Below are 21384 nucleotides of genomic sequence, written 5' to 3'. Positions count from 1 at the left end.
TTCCTCCTCTGTCGCCATCTTGTTCGTAGGTGTGTGTGTGTGTGTGTGCATGCTTATGTGTGTGTGTGTGTGTGTGTGTACGCGTGTGCCCGGCGGCGCGCTCAGTCGTGGCCCTTGAAGCAGTACACCCCCGTACAGTTTGTGCTTCTTGTCGGGGAAGCCGCCGAACAGGACCGGCGGCTTCGGCGGGGCTGCAGCGCCGCCGGGGGACGGCGATGGGGGTAGCGGACGCTGCCGTCGGCCAGCCAGCCGGCGTCGCAGCGGTCGTAGCCCAGCAGCTTCCAGGCGGCGTACATCTGGCCGACCTTGGCGATCCGGCGCCGTCTTTTCGACACGCGCTGACCGCCCTCGTCGTAGGTCAGCTTGGAGGGGTGGATCAGGTAGTAGAACCGACCTGGGGGACGGGGGGGGGGGGGGGGGACGGATGAGCACAAAGACGTGTTAAAAACGTGTACAATTTTTTTCTTTTTTTTAAATGACATCATCCGCGCATCCGTTTTCTGAGCCGTCGCGGAGAAGGCGAAGCGTGTCGACCCAGAAGTCCCCCCCTCCCCCTTCTCTCTACAACAACAACAACAACAACAACAACAACAACAACAACCTTAAGTACTATTATCAGTACTACGTATTTTCGAGTTGGATTTCAGTCCCGAACGCCGCGTCTCTCGACGCCGAACGTACATTAATCGACGCGGCCGACCGGGCGGCGGACCCGTCTTAAGAAATCCCGTCTTAACGCGGCCCTTTTCACGCACGTCCTCTTCTGGACCGCGCGTGTGCTAAAAGAATCGAACCCAAATATAACCCCCGAAATATTTCTATCTACTCTACGTTGAGTCTTTCAGTCTGGTTTCAAATGAAAGCGCAACCCGGAGACGGTTGGATGTTTCGACGCGTATCAAACGCTCGAAGGTTTTTAAAAAAAAAAAAAAAAAAACTCTGTCCCGTCACCTTTGTAGTGGGACGTGAAGCAGAACACGTCGTACTGGTTCTTGTCCTTGTCCCTCAGGCCCGTAGTTGCGGACGCCCGGCACGGTGTTCTTGCCCCCGCAGGGCTCCCGGGGGACGGTGATGGGATACTGGGACCGAGCCGTCGCTCAGCCAGCCGGCGTTGCACCAGTCCATGCCCCCTCGCCACGCGTCGTACAGCTGGTCGAAGGACGCCACGATGGCGTCCTGGTCGCGGCACGCACCGCTCCGCGTCGTAGAAGTTGAGGTTGTAGCGGCCCAGGCGGGGGTAGAAGGGGAAGACCACGCCTGGGTGGAGAGAACGGTGGGGGGGGGGGGGGGGGGGTGGAGAGGGAGGGGGAGATGTGATAGATGTCCTGCAGTTAGCAGGTAAAGAAAATAATAATAATCTAGGATCCGTCCCCGCACCCCCTTTTTTTTTTTTTTGGGGCCTTTCGGGCCGTAATGGCCGCTTGTCTTCTGGCTTCTCTCAGACGTAATGACGCCGCTCTGACACCGATGGACGCTGTGCTTACAGAACACGCTCGCTTCCTGACACTCCCCCCCTCCTCCACCCTCCGCCCCTCCACCCTCCACCCTCCACCCCCTCCCCCCCCTCCCCCGCCCACCTCCCGGCGCTCCCTCCCCCTCCCCGGAGTTAAATTTAGACCGACCGCAGGCCTGTTACGGCGCAAAGACATTTTGTTAGACGTTCTATCTTTTTGTGCCACGTCGTCATTCTCTCTCCCATTTAAAAATAAATGTTAAAAAAAACAACAACAAAAAAAAAAACGAGTTCACCCAAATACGTTTTACCTTCAAGGTCGAGAGACACCACCGCCGTTCCGTCTTCGAGCCCGTCGATCACTTCGCATTTGTATTTCCCGTAATCCTCCAGGGTGAGTTCTGTGATGACCAGAGCGGCGTCCGCTGGAGACGAGCCCCGCAGGTGGACGCGTCCGTGGAAACTGCCGTAACTCCTTTTGTGGTAGTCCATGGCAACGAACACGTCCACCTGGAGCGAGATGAAGAGAGGACGCGCCGCTTTTTCAAAAACAAATGACATTCGTTTCAAAGAGGCCTCTAAACGAGTGCGCGCTTAAAAATTTCCAGAACGACACGGAGAACAATCTACGAACGAATACGGTGAAGTGTGAACCTCTTTCAGGTAGTCCGAGGTCAGCTTGGTCCATTTGATCCTCATCTTGCGGTTGGGGGCCAGCGATTGGTCCCTTTGGATCCTGCAGGACAAAGTGGCGTTTCCCCCCTCTCCTCGACACCACCCTGGATTGTTCCGCCTCCACCGAGAGTCGGGGCCCGTTTTCTGCAAAACAGCAACTTCGTTATAATCCTTAAAACGCAGGCGAACGCGTAGGAGCTGCGCATTTTTTTTTTTTTTTTTTTTGTGAATATTGTTCTCTTGCTTATTCGTTCATCAAAATTCAAAATGCGGTTTGACGAGTTAGCGTAAAGCACCGAGGTCCCGCGCCAACGAGCGTAGGCGTCTGTGCTCGCGGTTTGAGCTGAACGCCGACGTCGGCGCGTTTATCAACAATCTTAGTTGGTATTTAGTTTAATGGTATTTAGTTTAATGGTATTTAGTTTAATGGTATTTAGTTTAATGGTACTTAGTTTAATGGTATTTAGTTTAATGGTACTTAGTTTAATGGTATTTAGTTTAATGGTATTTAGTTGGTATTTAGTTTAATGGTATTTAGTTGGTATTTAGTTTAATGGTATTTAGTTTAATGGCATTTAGTTTAATGGTATTTAGTTGGTATTTAGTTTAATGGTATTTAGTTTAATGGTACTTAGTTTAATGGTATTTAGTTTAATGGTACTTAGTTTAATGGTATTTAGTTTAATGGTATTTAGTTGGTATTTAGTTTAATGGTATTTAGTTTAATGGTATTTAGTTGGTATTTAGTTTAATGGTATTTAGTTTAATGGCATTTAGTTTAATGGTATTTAGTTGGTATTTAGTTTAATGGTATTTAGTTTAATGGTATTTAGTTGGTATTTAGTTTAATGGTATTTAGTTTAATGGCATTTAGTTTAATGATATTTAGTTTAATGATATTTAGTTTAATGATATTTAGTTTAATGATATTTAGTTTAATGGTATTTAGTTGGTATTTAGTTTAATTGTATTTAGTTTAATGGTATTTAGTTTAATGGTATTTAGTTGGTATTTAGTTTAATGGTATTTAGTTTAATGGTATTTAGTTGGTATTTAGTTTAATGGTATTTAGTTTAATGGCATTTAGTTTAATGGTATTTAGTTGGTATTTAGTTTAATGGTATTTAGTTGGTATTTAGTTTAATGGTATTTAGTTTAATGGCATTTAGTTGGTATTTAGTTTAATGGTATTTAGTTTAATGGTATTTAGTTGGTATTTAGTTTAATGATATTTAGTTTAATGGTATTTAGTTTAATGGTATTTAGTTGGTATTTAGTTTAATGATATTTAGTTTAATGGTATTTAGTTTAATGGTATTTAGTTTAATGATATTTAGTTTAATGATATTTAGTTTAATGATATTTAGTTTAATGATATTTAGTTTAATGATATTTAGTTTAATGATATTTAGTTTAATGATATTTAGTTTAATGGTATTTAGTTGGTATTTAGTTGGTAATCTTAGCACCGTTAGCGTAGCCACGTGTGCTCATTAGCACGAAACGCAAAGCGCAGGCTGAGCTGACCAAAGTATTTGGACGATTTAAAGCAAACTAACGAATCGCCGCAGTAAGTAGAATAAATTCTCTGCACGTATATCATCGTTTGGACCGAAGCGGCGGACCAACTGAACGATTCACGAAGCGTTAGCGTCGTTACGAAAATGCGGAATTCCGCGAGATCTCACGGAAGTACAAAAGTGCGAAATAATGGACTGTTCTGGACGTTGGGACGCGCGTGCCGGGACTATTTCTTGGTCGAACCGCTGCGTATCCATCCGCGCAATATACTCCCGTCGGATCGCCTCCTGTCGGATCGCGACGGTCAGCGCGTCGGTTTGGTTTTCGGCCTCTCTTCGGGCACAAAACTGGGCGACTTCCTCGCGTCAATGAGACGTCGGGAAGCTTCACACGATCACTGCAATCGACCTTCGCCCGACAAGAAATACCGCCCGGCTAATCTCAGCTACGGTCGGGTTCTGCTGACCCGTTTCCCGTTTGTTCCTCTTTGCGGTGGCGGAGCAGACGACCGTCGCCGGATTGCTGAGGAAAACTGCACGATTCAAAAGATTCTCCGGTCGGGTCCTGCGGCGTATTTTTTTTACGTATGATTTCTCGGCGCTGTCTTTAGTTTTTCCTTTTGGAGCATTTTATTTTTTTTTTAATTTATTTATATATATATATATATATATATATATATATATATATATATATCTGCTGCGACCTCCAGCCTCCGTCGCCCAGTTCTCTGATTGGCTGCCTCCTCGCACAAGTCTGACCACCACAGCGTTTCACCTTGACTGCTGCGTAAGCGTGTGTGTGTGCGTGTGTGTGCGTGTGTGTGTGTGTGCGTGTGTGTGTGTGTGTGTGTGTGCATGCGTGTGCGCGTGCGTGCGTGTGCGTGTGCGCATTTGTCAGTTGACTGAGGGAACAGCTGATGGCACATTGATCCTGGTCGTTGGGAGGAGAGCTTTGCATTTCTTTGAACTCCTTCTTCAGCTCCGTTTGTTTGCCGTGTCTCCGGCGGTCCGCAGCGTCTCTGACAGTTCGAGCCGTGAACGTTTCCTTTTTCCCCTCGCTCGCGCCGAACGGTTACGGTCCTTAAACCACTTCGCGAAAACACCGGCGCACGGTCGGTTGATAAGTTGGTCGTAATCAAATTAGTTTAACTTAGAAATGTAATCGTTTTTAAAAATATATATTTTTTGAAATTATTATTAGTATCGTTGATATGCAAGTTATTTGTTGGTTTGTTTGCAATAGTTATTTTTGCAGTACTTGGCGTTTCATTATTTTTGAGTTTTTTTATGTAATCAGTTAATTATTACTCAGTTACTAGTTAGTTTGTTGTTAATTCTTTTTTTTTGGTATTTACTAGTTCTTTATCATTACTTTATTTATTTGTACCTTTTAAGTTATTCTTTGTTAGTTATTTAGTCATTACTTTACTGGTCGTTTGGGAATATTAGTTCATTCATCTTTTAGTTCGCTATCGTGCTTATTTTGGTGAAATATTTATTTGCGTTTTAGTTCGTTTTTTTTATGTACTTTTGATTAGCAGTTATTCTTCAGGTGGTCGGTAGTTCTTTGCTTGTTATTACTTCATTATCTGTTGGTTAATAGTTAGTTAGGTAGGTTAGTAAGTTGTTAGTTAATTGTCAGCTGCTAATTAGTTCATTTATTTCATCATTTCTTTGTTTTACTTAACTGGTAAATAAAGAACATGCAACAACTGCAAACATATAACGTACAAAGTCATACTTTATAGCTTTGTTTTTCATCTGGTACGTCCTGATGAAAGTCTGATGAGATATCTCAGTGAACTGACACCCCCCCCCCCCCCCTCGCCTCCCCCCTTTCCCCATCCACATAGCAGCGTTATCACCGGACCAGCATACGGACGGCGGGACGGCCCGACAAACCGAAGAAACGGGCGACAGCTGCAGGGCGGGCGTCGAAGGAACGTGTGAGTCCTGGGGACTCACCTGTGACGTAGATGGTCCTCGAGTGCTCCAGCTCGGGGTACAGGACGTCCAGGTCGGTCTCCGCCACGCCGAGTGAGATCAGAGCGCAGATCAGCACGGGAATCATCTTCAGTCACCGGACAGTGTGTGTGTGTTTTGGGAGGCGGGGGGGGAGGAGGGGAGCTGGGGGTGTTTGATCACTGCAGAGACACACAGGCAAGAGGGGTGGGGTTTACAGAACAGCCTGTACAGGTCGGAGGATGCTCACCAAACTTTTCCCGCACTTGCATCGCATTCCCGCAGGAAATAAGGGAAAGAGAGAGAGAGAGAGAGAGAGAGGCTCATTTGCGAGACCGGTCTGCAGAGGCAGCCGGGAGACCGTAGTTCTTGTCTGCAGTGCAGTTCAATGCGGGACGGTCTCGGCAAACACAGTGAAAAAAAAAAAAAGAGGAAAAAAAAAAAAAAAGAAATCTCACAGTGGCACCGGAAAGTTGTCCAAAAAAAAAAGATCAAGACGTCCTACGGCAGAGGACGACACGCACAGCACGCGCTCCGAATGAAATCACGCCGTACATACTGTGCAGGAGATATTCTGACATCCAGCAGCAGCGCGAGGAGGCAGCATGTCCCGATTACACCCGACTGTCCACAACTTCAGAGGGATACTGCCACAGTGCAGCGTCACCACACGCGCGCACGCACACGCGCACGCGCACACACACACACACACACCTCCGGCTTCATTCACACTCACGTGGTCGTGCTTCTATCTTTGCGAGGACACTCGCTCACACGACTCAGCCTTTTTTTTTTTTCTTTTTTTTTTTAAATCTGAAGTTTGATTCGGAGCCCGGAGCCGGCAGCAGCCCTGCGGAAGAGATCTGTCCCGAAGTGAGGATGTCCTCACTGTCCGGGAATATCCTCAAGCTATCAAACTGAAACTGGTCCTCACAGAGGTAGACATACGCGCGCGCACACACACACACACACACACACACACACACTGTAGCCCATCCTCTACACACTCATCCCAAACAGAGAGGGTTTCAACCGTTTCACCTCCACTTTATGGACGTTTTATGGAATTTCAGGGATGCCAGTATTATTATTATTATTTCTTTTTTTAAAACCCAATCCAACCACTGCAAACCCCGTCTCCTACAATTTATGCCTATTTATTTATTTTGCATTGTGTTACTACCCTTTGAAGTCACTGACTGCACAATGCTCTTTTTTTTTTTTTTCTTTTTTTTTTTTTTTAATGAACTGCACCAGAATGAGCAGGAGGCGGTCGGGTGGATGGAGGGTCAACAAAGCGGTCAACTCTTCGTTCGCATCCAGGCTCCCGTCTGCAGTTCAGCCATCACAACGACTCGGGTTAAAGGCTAATGAAAGATTGTGGTTTGGGTGAAATATAAACTGCGAGATTGAATATTTCGGCACCAAAAAAAAAAAATCAAAAGTCATATACATATGACTGATTCGTTCAGTTTCAGCATTAATAGGTTTTTAACTTTCCAAAAAGGTATATTAACGACATTTCATTCTTATATTATTAGAGGACATAAACTGGTCATAATTACATAATTTTTTTGGAGGTAGGGTTGATCATAAAAGCCGACGAAAAGCCCCAAAAATATATATATATATATATATATATATATATATATATATATATATATATATATATATATATATATATATATAAAACTCAATAAAAAAGACTGTATTTATTCCAAGTATATATTCATATGAACCAGCTTTGTTGGCCATGAATTTCAGACGCAAGTCCAATTTTCAAAAAGTCCTTTTTAAAAAAATATTTAGAATCAATCTTCTAACACATTTTATTAATCGTTTTAAAATGTAACTTGTAATTTGATTTACACCTAACATGACACTCAGATTTCCAATAAACTGTTGCATAATACATATATTTAGTCTTTAAACTTATTTAGCCTGAGAAGAAATGTATTTTCTTGCTTATGCCAGGAAGACAAAAAGCAAGGTGACACAAAGAAATCACAGCTGTAACGAACTCCAGACCCAAAAGAAAATGTACTTTCTGTTTTTTACCGCGTCAACAAAATAAGGACAAATCGGTTTTCTGTCGTATCCAGAATGTATTCGGATCATTTTTTTTTAAAGTTTGGACGGTCAAAAATAAAACGCGAAACATTATGAAGCCTCGAGTTCGGATTTTGTCCCGTCGCCATCTTGCTAGCTCGGAGCGGTTTGGAGCAGGAAGTGACCGTATTTGGACGAGCCGGGGGGGAGGAGCGAGCGGTGGATCTGACTCGATCTGATTAACCTGATTGCACCACAGGCCTGTCAATCAAATGGACACGCCCCCAAAAGCACTGTGAGGCTTTTTGAGGCTTATTTTCTAACTAACGAAGGGATTATTTTCAGATGTACCACCGGAAAACGAATAAGAAAGTGTGACTTTAGCCAACACCACTGAAATAATTCGTGGAAAGAAATGTATTGACTTCGTATTTCATGAGAGAAGTTGAATGGGAGTCTGTGGAGCCGGAGGCTTTTTGGAGCCGACCTCTAACGGCACTCGGTGGTACTGCAGCTTACGGCACTTCCGCGTCTGCCTCGTTTTTTAAACTTGGAAGCTAGGAACACTATTGTGTACAGTCTAGATGATAACTATTTTCAGTTTTTTTACACATAACACGTGATATCACACGGCGACATGGCCTCGAATTTGAGACATTTTACGATTTCTTTACACCCTGTGTACGTCATCCGTACAGATGAATTTAATTTTAATGCTGGCAACTCTGGACTTCTGTAATCTCTTTGACTTTTACAGCGACATCCTTCACGGCCGTGTGTGTGTGTGTGTGTGTGTGTGTGTGTGCAAGCGGAGTCATTCGGATTGATCACCCCCCCCCCCCACCCCTCCTTCCTCTGCCACCCTTATCTCCATTCACTCATTCCCAAAATGCTGATGCGCGGGCCCCATTTGCCAGGTGGAGCTCCTGCAGTCAGCAGAATAACTGCAGCACACACTCACTCACACACACACACACACACACACACACACACACACACACATACACACACACACACACACTCACTGTTCCACTTACACACACATCACTTATTACCCCCTCCCCTTCTGAAAATAGTCATTACGAGGACTGGACGACTGGAGGGGGTGCAGCGATAAGTAGGAGGAGCGTGTGTGTGTGTGTGTGTGTGTGTGTGTGTGTGTGTGTGTGTGTGTGTGTGGAGGAGAGGGATTGGGGGGTGGGGGGGGGGAGGGGTTGGGGGAGAGATATGTCCTTTTTAAAAAGGGTAAAAAAAAACTTTTGAGTCAAACCGTTCACTGCGGGACACGAGCAGAGCAGCTGATGTGTGAAATGAGAACGGAGGAAGGAGACGGAGGGAGATGAAGATACAGCGAGATACGGCAAGAAGAAATATCTGGAGGGAAGGAAGGAGGGAGGGAGAGAGGGAGGGAGGGGGTGGAGGAGGAAGAGGAAGCTGAGAGGACTCTGCAGCAGCAGAAATGATGCAGGGGGAATGAAGTTTCAAGCTCCATCGGCGCCATTAGCAGGTGGTGTTAACTGGAACCTGTCCAGTGAGCTCCGTCACCAACTCACACAACCAGCCGTTCAGTACATAAAAGACTGGATTGTTAATATATGGCTATTCTTATAATATTAGTCATATATATTCGTATAGTCGATGTTTAGTCTGTAACGTTAACAGTCGTGCTCCATACTGCCATAATTTACCAACAATTTGAGCTATTTCAACTTTTTATCCACTGCCTTGCGCTAATATTACAACATAATTCATCCATCCATCGAGCTCCCTACATGAATTATTTATCCAATATTTACCTATTGCAACCATGGTTTTATCCAAATTCAAACATTTAACCGATTACTTTCAGCCCTCTTTTTCAACCGGTTAGCCGCCAACACTTTATTGATTACTTTTGATGATAACAATTTCAACAATTTGTCGATAACTTTCAGCCAGCCATTTAATAATTTGACCCATTTTAACCATTTACATGTTACACAGCATTGCAATTAAATCTACCCATTAGTTTTAGCTGGCATTAGCTCTTTGAACATGTTATTCATTACTTTCAGCTATTTCAACAATAAATTACAGTATTACAATTATTCCAGCTATCTATATTCATCATTAAGACGTCAACCATTGGTGATTTCTAACTTAACTACTTATTTTTAGCGTTATATTTCATGCAGCAATATATACTCATCATTTATCCTATATGTAGCTAACTATATCATCCATTTAAATGCATTACTTGGATTATTTGTAGCCCACTACTACTTTTAGCTCGCAATTATTCATCTGCTAACGTTTTACCCATTATTTTCAACTATTTATTACTTTTAGCTGTTACCATTCATCCATTATAAAGCATTATAATCGATCCAGCTATTTATATTGATTATTTTTTTAAATATTGAACTATTTTACCCATTTATCCATACTTCTTGCAAGATATTTAATCCGATAATTTATTTCGGTAGCTAACGTTAAATACTTGTCAATTTTTTTTTTTTTTTTTTTTGGGAGGGGGGGGGGGCATTTTATATATAAAAAAGATCATTTCGATAATTATCAGTTCATGTTAGCTATTTATTTATTTATTAATTCTGTTTTATCTGTTATTTTGTTTTGCCTGTGTTTTTTGTTTTGTTTCGTTTGCTAATCTTTTCAATGTGCCCTCTGGTAAATACAACCCCCCTGGAGCCGCTGTGTTTTGGAAACCACTGATCCAGATGACTCTTTAATGGCGAAGACATCATCAGTGGTTGTGCGTGATCTCTTGGAAAAAGGACAAAAAAAAAAAAAACTGAAGCAAGATTGCGAAGGTGACAGCATTCCTCAGCGTCCATCTGTGTGGAGGGTAAACAAGGCCGGGTTTTTATGGGCCAGGTGTAGGTGTGCGTCACCTATTCGTCCTCGAGCAGCAACGTTGACGGTCCGGCATATGAGGACGCGTGTCAGACGCTGTTCACATCTGATGGTTTGTGTCTGCGGGGAAGGTAACGCGAGGCAGTCCGAGGGAACAAAAGCATTCAACTCCGAGTTTCCTTGTATGTGTTTTTGGCTCAACAATGCCCATCGATCTTAGACCGTTAAATTCTGTCTGTGTGGTTGTAAAAGGACTTGTAAAACGCCTAAAACGCAATTAAATGAACATCGCACAAACCCTGAACCTTAGTATGCCCTAAAGACGACTTTTTAAAAGGCCGAAACAACGCAAGAAAAAAGGAGAAAGACAATCAATGTATTGGCCGAGATGAAACACAGTGATTGGTAAAGACAGAGGTTGTTTTTGTTGTTTTTTTCCAGTTGGAGCTGATGTAATCTTTCGTCCCAGAGAGAAAAGAAGTGCGACCACTCCCGCTCTTTGATTGTTCGGACTCTCTGCAGGCGCCAAGTGAGTGATTGGGTCTGTGAACGGGCCAACGCAAACACGCGTCCTTTACACACAGCGGTGAGAACGATTTATTTTGGAAGGACGTGTATTTACACATGATTATGTGTGTGTGCTGGCATGTGTGTGATTCTGATATCTAATAGTGTAAATAGAGATTGAAGACAAAATATTGTTTTATTATCATAATTATATGGCGAACCCTACAACTATTTTCTTCAACTAAAATCATGTGCGAATCACAGCAGCCGGCAAATTTACCCGATCAGAAAGCCGCTCAGTCCTACGGATGCTCTTTTGCACCAGATAAAGAGGAATAGTCAGTCATGATGAAAACAAAATCTGCACGGCAAAGTATGCATTTTGAAATTCGGAGATAAAAACTCAAACTCAAAAAAAGTCACAATTTAGAAATTGAATTCTGAAATTTGAGTCTCATAATGAGCAAATATTAGCATTTAGGGTCAAAGCACTACTCAGCCAAAGTACAGCTGGATTTAAAGTTGTTTTTTTTAGTTTTAAGTGAATATGATTTTTCAATTGAAATACACACATATATATATATATATATATACATATATATATATAAATAATTTCTCACAGATTTAATAAAAAAAATTGTTTTACTTTTAAGATCTAATTAAGGTTAATTGTCTTGAGTAATACATTGTTGTAATTTATTTGGAGTTTTCTTGGAGAGACTAGACACACATACTGTATGCACACATCCAGACCCATGAAGCTGCAAACATCATGTCCAAACAGGACAAGAAAGTTTATTTTTTGTCCCCCCCTGTAGTTTTTTTACATCTAAAATATCTGTACTTCTGAGATTGGTTCCAAGTTGTATTTAAAATCCATGTCACAACAGTCTAACTATGGTGAAAATGTCCTCTTATTTTGGCAAAACGGAAGAGATATTGCATAATTTTTTTGGACAGAAATTAAGAAAAATAAATGTACCCATGTGTTTTCTTAACAGCAATCTCTGCTGTAAAATAAACAGGACAGGCAGCTGGGGTTCCTACCACTTTAAACCCTTTCAACATTGCTTAATAACTTGCTTATAATAATTACACTTTGCTTCTAAGTGTACTCGTGGAAGGCGTTTGAAGTACTGGACCTTCCAGGATTTCTGGCGAACTGTAAACGTTCACAATTACAAGAAAAAGAACGAACCATCACAAAGACGTGCACACACTTAAAGTTTCCATTCCTTGTTTGGTTATGCTCTTTTATTTTACAGTTTCTGTTGGCAGCTGAAAGGAAGCTCTGCGCGGTAATCTGGCTCATAGTGTTTACGTGCTCTTTAACCTCTTCTTCCAATGAAAAACTCTCTAATGGCCAAATGACTTTCTGCAAAATAACTACATTCGAGCTTGTTTTTTTTTTTTATTATTCTAAAAAAAAGGCTCTGGATAACGGGACAGAAGCCGAAGGTCAAAGTTCTAGCCTAAATATGCAAGGTAGCTATGAGTGATATCATTCTCGTGTTACTGATGTTATCTTTTGTTGTTTTGCCAGTAAAGTATGTGAGAACATTGTCCTTAACATTGATATTTACATTACATTTTTTTTTTTTTTTAGTGACATGTCAATGAACTATTGGATGGATTGCCATGAAATTTGGTTAATTTATGTTCCGAAATATCGTTGGTGATCATGTTTTATGTTACAAAGTCATTAAAGTAAGGTTTTATGGCTTTTATAGCTTCTTCTACTGTTTTTGTAGGTCTTGGTGCCTCCCTTTGGACTTCAGACAGATGTCAGTTTACAGTGCAGGGAGTTTTACTTACCAATGGTACAAAGGTTTCAGGAGCATTAGACTCATCTTTCCCTTGAGACCTCGTGTTTTACCTCGTACTTGAATTCCCAGTAATGCAAGAGACTGTCCAGATCAGAGGCTGTTTTTGCCGGATATTTATGGCGAACCCCCAAAACGGCACCGGTGACTTGACCCCCACAAACCTCCTTCATAGGGAGAAAGAAATGAGGTGTGAAACACCAAATGCCTTAAAGTTTGATAGAGAAGCTGAGGGGGCATTTACGGAGAGAAAAGAAAGTGTTTATTTTAAGAGGAAGGACTTCACTCAGGCTCAACATTATGAGATAATAGCCGACACCGAAAGACTGAAGTGCGGTTAGTTTTCCAAGCATTGAGTGTCGCGCACGCTATTCCCGACCTTAACCAACACAACCGAACACCCGACCTCAGCTCTAACCTTTATCGAAATCAGCTGCTGGGTTGATCCACTACTTTTCTAACAATTGACTTCATAATAAATTTTCGTGCTGCAGGCGCATCGTGTAGAAATATAGGAATCTACCGAATTACTGAGCAGGCTGACAGGAGCAGAGACCCAAATAAATCAGGGGGGGAAAGTCATCTGCAATATATCACTACAACAACCACAAAGAGACGCAAACAAAACCACAAAGAGACACAAAACAACAACAAAGAGACTCAAAACAACAACAAAGGGACACAAAACAAACACAAAACAACAACAAAGGGACACAAAACAACTACAAAGAGACGCAAAACAAACACAGAGACGCAAAACAACAACAAAGAGACACAAAACAAACACAGAGACACAAAACAAACACAGATGCAAAGGGGCCCATCGTTCCATAATCCCAACTGGATCCTAACCTGAACTCTAAAACGTAGTCTTTACATAGATCTCTACCATAGATAAACGTGCGCACTCACACACTCTCACACACTCACACACACACACACACACACACACACACACACACACACACACACACACGCACATGGTACACACAGTCAGCCTGCAGTGTGTGCTGTTTCACAACACTCTGCGTCTTAGTGAGATGATGCATCAGTTTATCTGACCTGAATGGCTGCTTTTCTAAAAACCTGCGGGGGCCTCCTCAGACTGAGAGCGTGACGTCAGAAGAAGCTCCTGAGACCGAGCAGCCGGTGAGATAAACGTATGGCTTCTATTACGTGCGCGTGTTCAAGCTGAATTATGTTGAAAGAAGCAGAAAGAAAATGTCAAGCTCCGCATCATGTTTCCGAGTCAGGGAGGGGAGTTCTTTTGTCAAGAAAAGCAAAAATAATTAACAATGAAACAACGCGATTGCACAACCGGACAGATCTGGCTGCTGTGGTCGGGTAAACAGCATCGCGGTGGAGATAGCGTCAGACTCTTTTAATGTGCTGCTATCTCAACAGTAAGCCTACAGATGTTAAGAGCTCTGGACAACATTCGGGTCACCAGGCTGACACTGATACTCCTGTTAAACAGATAAGAGTTCACCCCCTCGCAGCCCCTCCCCAGTGTCACATAAATAATCGACACCTTTCTTCTTAGGAAACAGGCTAAAAAAAATTTTTTTAAAAAGAGGCTCGTTCGCCAGCAGGAAAACGGAGTTCGAAATGCAAAAAATAACGGACAAAATTATGAGTCACCGTTCAAATAAATGGCTCGGAAACTCGCGGGCGCAGCGAACCCGCGGTAGAGCCGAGTGCGTGTCAAGAGTGTTTTCCAGGTTGATGGGAAACGACGCTATATTCAGCATCTCTGCACCGGAGCAGCAACAGGCTTTTCAGCGGCTGTGAGGCAACCTGCTTCTGGAAAAGTCGACCTCGCCGAGCGCCGAAGCACCGACGCTTGTTCAGGGAGCCTGTATGTATTTGCGCGTGGGTGTGGTACGGAGCGACGGGGGTGGGTTATTTACTGTACACACAGCCCAGGATATTCATAAATACCTCAGTTTAGTTTCCCCATCGCACAGCAGATATATTTTATTTTTCCTGAGCGGTTGACGTGGTGGGTTCAAACCGGTGCACTGGAGTATTTACTGTACGTCACCATCGCACCACCAAGACAGGACTACAAAGAGTCCTCAGTACGGAGCACAGTGGGGCTGTGAGGTGGGCGGCAATCAGGTTCAAGTGCCGTAATGTCCATTCAGGACGCTCCACATGGACTTTTTAAGGACACATTGGATGTCGTTTTTAAACGGCAAACTTCCTGTGCGTGGCTGACGCTTGTCCTGCAGTGGAATCAGCCTCAGAGGTGACCTTTTCGTGAGCCAGATTTGTTTTCTACGACAACGTTTTAAGTATACGCCACATTTTTACGTCATAATGTATGTATTAACTGGATACAAGACGTAAAGATGGCACCTTCCAACTTTTACAAAAAATAACACCTGTATTAAGAGAGCTGGATGCAGCTCCCACTTAGCCTTGTTGCCACCGTTTCCCAGTGGTCATAAACAGTATTGCAACTCTGGCCCAAAAATATTTTTTTTCCACAGAACACCAGTATAAAAGATTAAGGCAGTTGTCGGGACACCTCTGGTCTAACCTGACTGACCTGACTAAGTTGCGTTATGTTATACTTTAGCATTTTTTGTTTAGTGAACGTAGCTAGCGGGTTCAGCTCTGGTTGTCCGTGACTGAGTCAAATTCGGTACTTGACTAACGTGCTAGCCAGCAGGCTGAAAGAACACGAATAGGCTCATAACATTACAGTTTTCAAACTTCATAACAATTCATATCAAGTCTTGATTTCAAAATGAGCGTTGTCGCTACCAGCAGAGTAGATCTTCTCTATGGGTGTCCAGTAAATGCCATTATTGATAGTGTCACGTGGAACGAAGAAAAAGAAAAGCTTGAAAATAATTTGTATCTATAAGTAAATAAAGTTAAACTATCAAAAATATGAATACTGACAGCTGTGTCCAGGGAGAACATTTAAAGCTATGAACTTGAGGAATTTTGATTCTACGATGTAAAATAATTTTGTTGTTTAAAAACATGCTGCTATAATATGCATCATAAATGATGTAACTTTCTTATCTCTCCTCAGGATCATCACTTATGATTCTGAGAGCTGCAAAAGAGAAATATCCAAAAGCTGATGGTGAAAACTTTAAATTCAGTATTTTTTTATTCGTTATTTTTGGGAGTCAGTTGTATATGTGACCTTATAATGTGGGTTATTTCTAATGTGATAATGTCAGAATTATTTAGTTACTTATTTTGATTTTTTTTCTCTATATTCACACTTTGAAAATGAATAATCTTCATGTTCTTTTTTTATTAATATTTAGCATTTTTACTAATGTGAACAACTGAAAAATATGTTATGATGTTATATTATGTATTGTGTTTTTTTTTTTTTTGTTGGTGTCAGATTATTTATCACACAATAGTGATGATCATTGGTTGGAGGGGCCCCCTGGGAATTTTTGCCCAGGGCCCCGACAGATTCTAGACTCGCCACTGGTAGAAGTTGTTGTTGAAGAACCGAATTTCACATTAAAAGGATATAACCTCGGGGTTTTCTCCGCCGTTTACCTCAAGAAAACGCCTCCTTTGATCCGTGACAACAGACGTTTAACGAGTCTGTTTGTCTTTGAGGAGAATTGATGACAAAGGACGGAAAGAATTGAAACCAGCTCTTCACTGCAAGAACACAAATCGACGACCTCGGCTCTACCAGCTCAACACTTTAAAATATATGTGCTTGTTTTGCAGCAGTAAAATGTCCAGACTTCAAAAGCTTAAACAATGAAGCGAACCAGACGCATCTTTCCAGCATCTCAACCCTTAACCCTCCTCCTGCCTCTCGCCCCTCTCCTCACCCCCGACATCCCGCTGAGGGAATAATATTTTACAGCTCTCCCATCTCTGTTAACGGCCTGCCGCGACCTCGAGGAGAACGACACGGTGAAAAGCTAATCTGCCTCTTCATCCCAGCGTGGCACGGTTGCTTTATAGAAGGAGACAGCTGCGTATCTTAGGGTAGCATCCTCCCTTCAGATATCCGCGTCAGAGGTGAAAGTCAAAGTTCAGAGTTCAGCGCAGCGTGTGATACGAAACAGATTAATACTTCGAGTTTCAGGGTCATTTCCTGCTTTTCAAACAGTTTGAAATGAGGGTATAACTCAACCTAGTGGGAATTGCTAGAACATATTTTTGTACTTATTCATTTCATAAAGCTTTATTCTTATTTGTGTATCACCTTGCCTTGTAGTGGGAAATCCTGTCGAGATAAACTTTGTGTTTTGGAAACATTCTTGGCGATGAATCGGATTCTGATTTTAGATTTCTAGAGTTAATGAGTGAAAATGAGCCGAACAGCGTTGTCTTCAAACGGAACTCGCGAGCTCGTGATTACGACGTGGATCGGTTTCAAACTCCAAGAACGCTCGCTGCTGAGCGAATGGCGAAGTGGGCGACGTCCGGAAGCCACACAGGGGCAATGCAGGAAATGCAAAGACCTAACGTCAGAAGGGAAACGACGACAATAAAGAAAACAACGTTTGCCCACGAATACGAGAACAAAAATCTATAAAACGGGACTTAATCAGGAAGTACAATAAAACAAGAAGACGAAAAAAAAAAAAAACGAGCTACCGACGGACGCAAGCAGTTGTATTAAAATGAAATCCCATGTTGACGGTCATTCGAACGGGCTTTACTCGTTAACGGGCCGATGCAAATACCGAACCCCAGAACTCGCAAACTCGGGCCGTTTATCCGTTGCACCGACGGCAGCGCTCCGCGTTCCTTTAGACGTCACAGTGAACTCACTTCTGGCTCATCTGAATTTCATTTGTTGAATCAGTGAGTCGTCTGTAAACCATTTTCACCTTTGAACAAATGTTTTTGCTTCATTTAATGTTAAAAATAAAAAGTCTGGAGGACGTGTCCTCGGGTAGCCGTTTGCTCAAAACACACACGCACGCGCACACGCACACGCGCGCACACACACACACACACACACACACACACACACACAGGGACTATTTATAGTGGGGGGGGGGACTTTTTTTTTCCTTTCAAGCTGCAGCCAGTAGATGGCAAACACTTAGTTAGTCAACACCAAAGAAAACCGCCATTCATGAGGCACATAAGGAGCCTCATATTCCCGCACACAACAGAAATATACGCACGGCCACAAATTCATTTCACCTGTTGTTTCCTGATCACCGGCAGTTTACACAGATTGAGGTTGACCGTGCAGGAGAAGAACACCCCTCTTTTCACTGGAGTGTGTGTTCCTGTGTGTGTGTGTGTGTGTGTGTGTGTGTGTGTGTGTGTGTATATTGGGCTTGGTGGGTGGGTTCAGGGCTAATGGGTGGAGGGTGGGGGTCAGGGTGGAGCCGCCAAGTCTAAGCCAGCACACAGAGAAGGGGTTGTTGCGCTCGCGAGTCCCGATGTTTTCAGCTCTAAATCACTTTCAGCCTCCTCGCTGCACAACATCGGTCGACCACAACTATGACAAGTCTCGCAAATATGATCGCTCGCGCGCCGTCGACGGCGAGCGCACGAGCGGAGGAAGGAGGAAGCCAAGACCAAAAAAAAAAAAAAAGAGACAAGTTTATGCAGCGGCGCGAAAGCAATTTCACACTTCGGTTATCTGCTTTCTGACGGAGGTGCATTCCACTTGCAACATGCCGATAAATCAATCAGTCAAACTGGAAATACGGCAAAATAAACCGAAGACGCTGTTGTTCGCGGGAAATAAAAAGGTGAAAGCTTTACTGAGGACATTTTCAGAGCTGCTCTCTTTCTTGCCGTCTTTGTTAAGATGTTCAGGCCGGTTTCGACGTGAGGCCGCGACTGTTTAGCCTAGCTTAGCATAAAGACTGGAAACGAGGGGGTAACAGCAAGCCCGTCCGGGAGACAACATTCACCCCAATGACCAAACTCTTGTCTTTAAACCCTCGATTCGGGAAAACAACGAAAAACACCTTTGACGGGAAGACGATGGAGGAAGAGCAACGGTACACAGCAGACAACCACGCACGCCACGTAAATTGTAGATTGCAAAGGCACAAAGAACATGAACCGAGAGGACGTCAAGCGACCGGTGGTCGAAGAACTCACTGAAAGACTCGTGCGTTACCAAAATTCGAGGCCAAAACTTGTTCCTGGTTTTGCCACAATTTCTAATATTTTCCTTGGTTAGCCTGTTCGCCTGTGGATAGTTTGGTCTTTTGGTTTAGAGGCGAGTTTTAGTCCCTGTTTGCATCCATGTGTTTTGCATTCGAATTTTCCAAATACTTTTATCGTCACGTCAGCGCAATTATCACAGTAAGTTAAATAAAACACCTCTTGATTTCACAGGTTATCAGATTTATGCGGCCAACAGCGTCGAAAGATTGCGAAGCCTGTTGTATACCGTCACTCTCCATGTCATGTTAGCGCGACCTAACTGGCCAGAAAGGTGCACAACAACCAGTACTTAACCCTCGTGTTGTCCTCGGGTCAAAATGACCCGCACCTGTGTTCAACCAAGTTCTATTTTATTTTCATACTTTTTGGGATCATTGGTGACAAAGAGGCTGTGAGGGTTTCTTTAAAGAATGATCACCAATGATCCCAAAAAAAATATAAAAATATAGAAATAAAATAGAACTTGGTTGAACACAGCTGCGGGTCATTTTGACCCGAGGACAACACGAGGGTTAAAAACTCTAAATGCTCCACCGAAGAAGAAAGACTTTCCCAAAAGTTCCTCGTGCACAAAAAGCCGATAGGCAAATTAGTCCGAGATGCACAACGGTCTCAAAACCCCCTCTGAATGCTGTAACAATGCCGTAGAATCTCTCAAGCTGCTCCTTCCTGATTACTATCAGCACTCAAACCTCGAGAAAGTACCCCTGATGAAGTACTTTTTATTTCCCTATAATTGAAATCATGGTTTCTGTGGTGGAAACGTCAGGTAAGGGAACGGACTTCCTCTGAAGGTTCCTGCTCCCACAGGAAAGTTCCCGCCAGTGAAAAACATGTCCCTTTGATGTGTTTACAGGTCCAGACCGCATTCACACCGTCAACATAACATCCAAACCTCCTGGCATTAATGTGAACTATTGATGTGCAAAGTGACTTGTAACTCAGGTTAATGTAATGAAGTATAATTTAGGATAGAGAGAACATATTCAAATAAATAACAGCAAATACTGAGTAAATTTAATAAAACTATATCAGCTTTATAATTTGTTTTTAATGTCAAGAACCTGCTTTCTGGGCATGTCAAAACCTCACTGTTAGTCTTTTTTTTATTTACATTTTACAACCTTTAATATCGTTATAATGAGATAAGACGCTTTCATTTGTGTTAAATAAGAACTAAAAGTAACCATAAATGTTGCGTAGCGTTATTTCAATGAATAGAGGGACGTGATCATTGTCAACAAGCCAAATTACGATCTGAATAGTGGCTAAAAAAAAATAAAAAAGATATTGTAAATGTGCGCACATCACTTAAAGATGAACACCAGACTGAACGCTACCTTACATTTCCTCTAAAAAAATTAAAAAAAAAAAAAAAAAAAAAAAATCCTTACAGGTTGTTGGTAAAAGATGGAATAAAAACTGAAATCACTTTACCTCTCTCAGTGCGCTGCGTCGCGGTCGAAGTCTGAACTCTGCGGCGGCCAAGACGCAGACTGTAGCGCAAACCGATTACGCACGGGAAGGTACAGGAGAGGCAGGCGGCGTGCGGAGGTTTCCAGTGTCCTCTGAGGGTCCAACGGAGGCTCTCCTCTGAAACTGAGAGCGGTGTGGCGGCGAACGGGCGCCCTCCTCCCTCTGAGTGACACGGCGGGGATGAGAGGAGTCTGCGCCGTGGAGCTCAGGTGAGGTCTGCAGGTTGGAGAGACGGGACCGAGTCATGAAATCAACACAATTTGCCTCGCCGTCATCGCTCTGCGGTGGAAATCCAGCCGCCTTTTGGGGTTGTTGTTGCTTTATCACACCCATTTCAGGAAAATTCTCCAACAAAGGAGGTCCCCTGCCCCTGTTGCTCAACACACCCTGATTTAAAGACTCCTTTGTGCTGCGGTGGAGCTAAAGTTCAGTTTAATGGTGGACGAGATGAGGACGAGATTTAACATCTTACAGCTGTTGTGCTTTCTGCTTCATATCCATCTGATAACTACAGGTCCTTTGCTGATTTAAACACGTCATCGATTTATAGAATTCAAGATTGTGTTACACATTACAACTTTAAAAAAAAAAAAAAAAAAATGCTGACATTTAATGTGCAAGACATAAGCCTGAAAAACGCATATTTTTGATACGTTTTTCATGTATTTGTTGACACTTCTATCCACTTACGATTTCGTTTTTGCTCATCCGCTTAAATATAGGATGTGAAAACTTCTTCCACCTCTGGCCAGCAGTCAGCCTGAACTTTACCAAACTTGTTAAACGTCAGAAAAGGTAACATTCACCAATGGACGCAAGCAGTTATATCGAAATGAAATCCAATATTAACATTCATTCAGCAAATGTCATTCAAGTTTTGCACTGTTTGTAACTGTTTCCGTAGAAAAACTCCAGAAAT

At 42.8% G+C, this 21384-nt stretch overlaps 1 protein-coding gene across 1 annotated transcript; it reads right to left on the bottom strand.

The window, feature by feature from the left end:
• hapln1b (hyaluronan and proteoglycan link protein 1b) lies at window positions 1–20778 on the bottom strand. Its single transcript, XM_069166768.1, is given in 13 exon segments — window positions 1–131; window positions 133–174; window positions 176–220; window positions 222–394; window positions 952–1012; window positions 1014–1082; window positions 1084–1191; window positions 1193–1257; window positions 1765–1963; window positions 2108–2215; window positions 2217–2272; window positions 5614–5792; window positions 20427–20778. Coding segments are annotated over 12 exon segments (1062 nt in total). The 5' UTR covers window positions 5720–5792; window positions 20427–20778; the 3' UTR covers window positions 1–101.
• Window positions 20779–21384: the final 606 nt, after the last annotated feature.

This window comes from Embiotoca jacksoni, unplaced genomic scaffold (assembly GCF_022577435.1).
Source record: "Embiotoca jacksoni isolate LCO1_2020_lvr unplaced genomic scaffold, fEmbJac1.0.p SCAF_10, whole genome shotgun sequence".
Classification (NCBI taxonomy): Eukaryota; Metazoa; Chordata; class Actinopteri; family Embiotocidae; genus Embiotoca; species Embiotoca jacksoni.
This window is presented reverse-complemented; position numbering and strand designations above follow the sequence as displayed.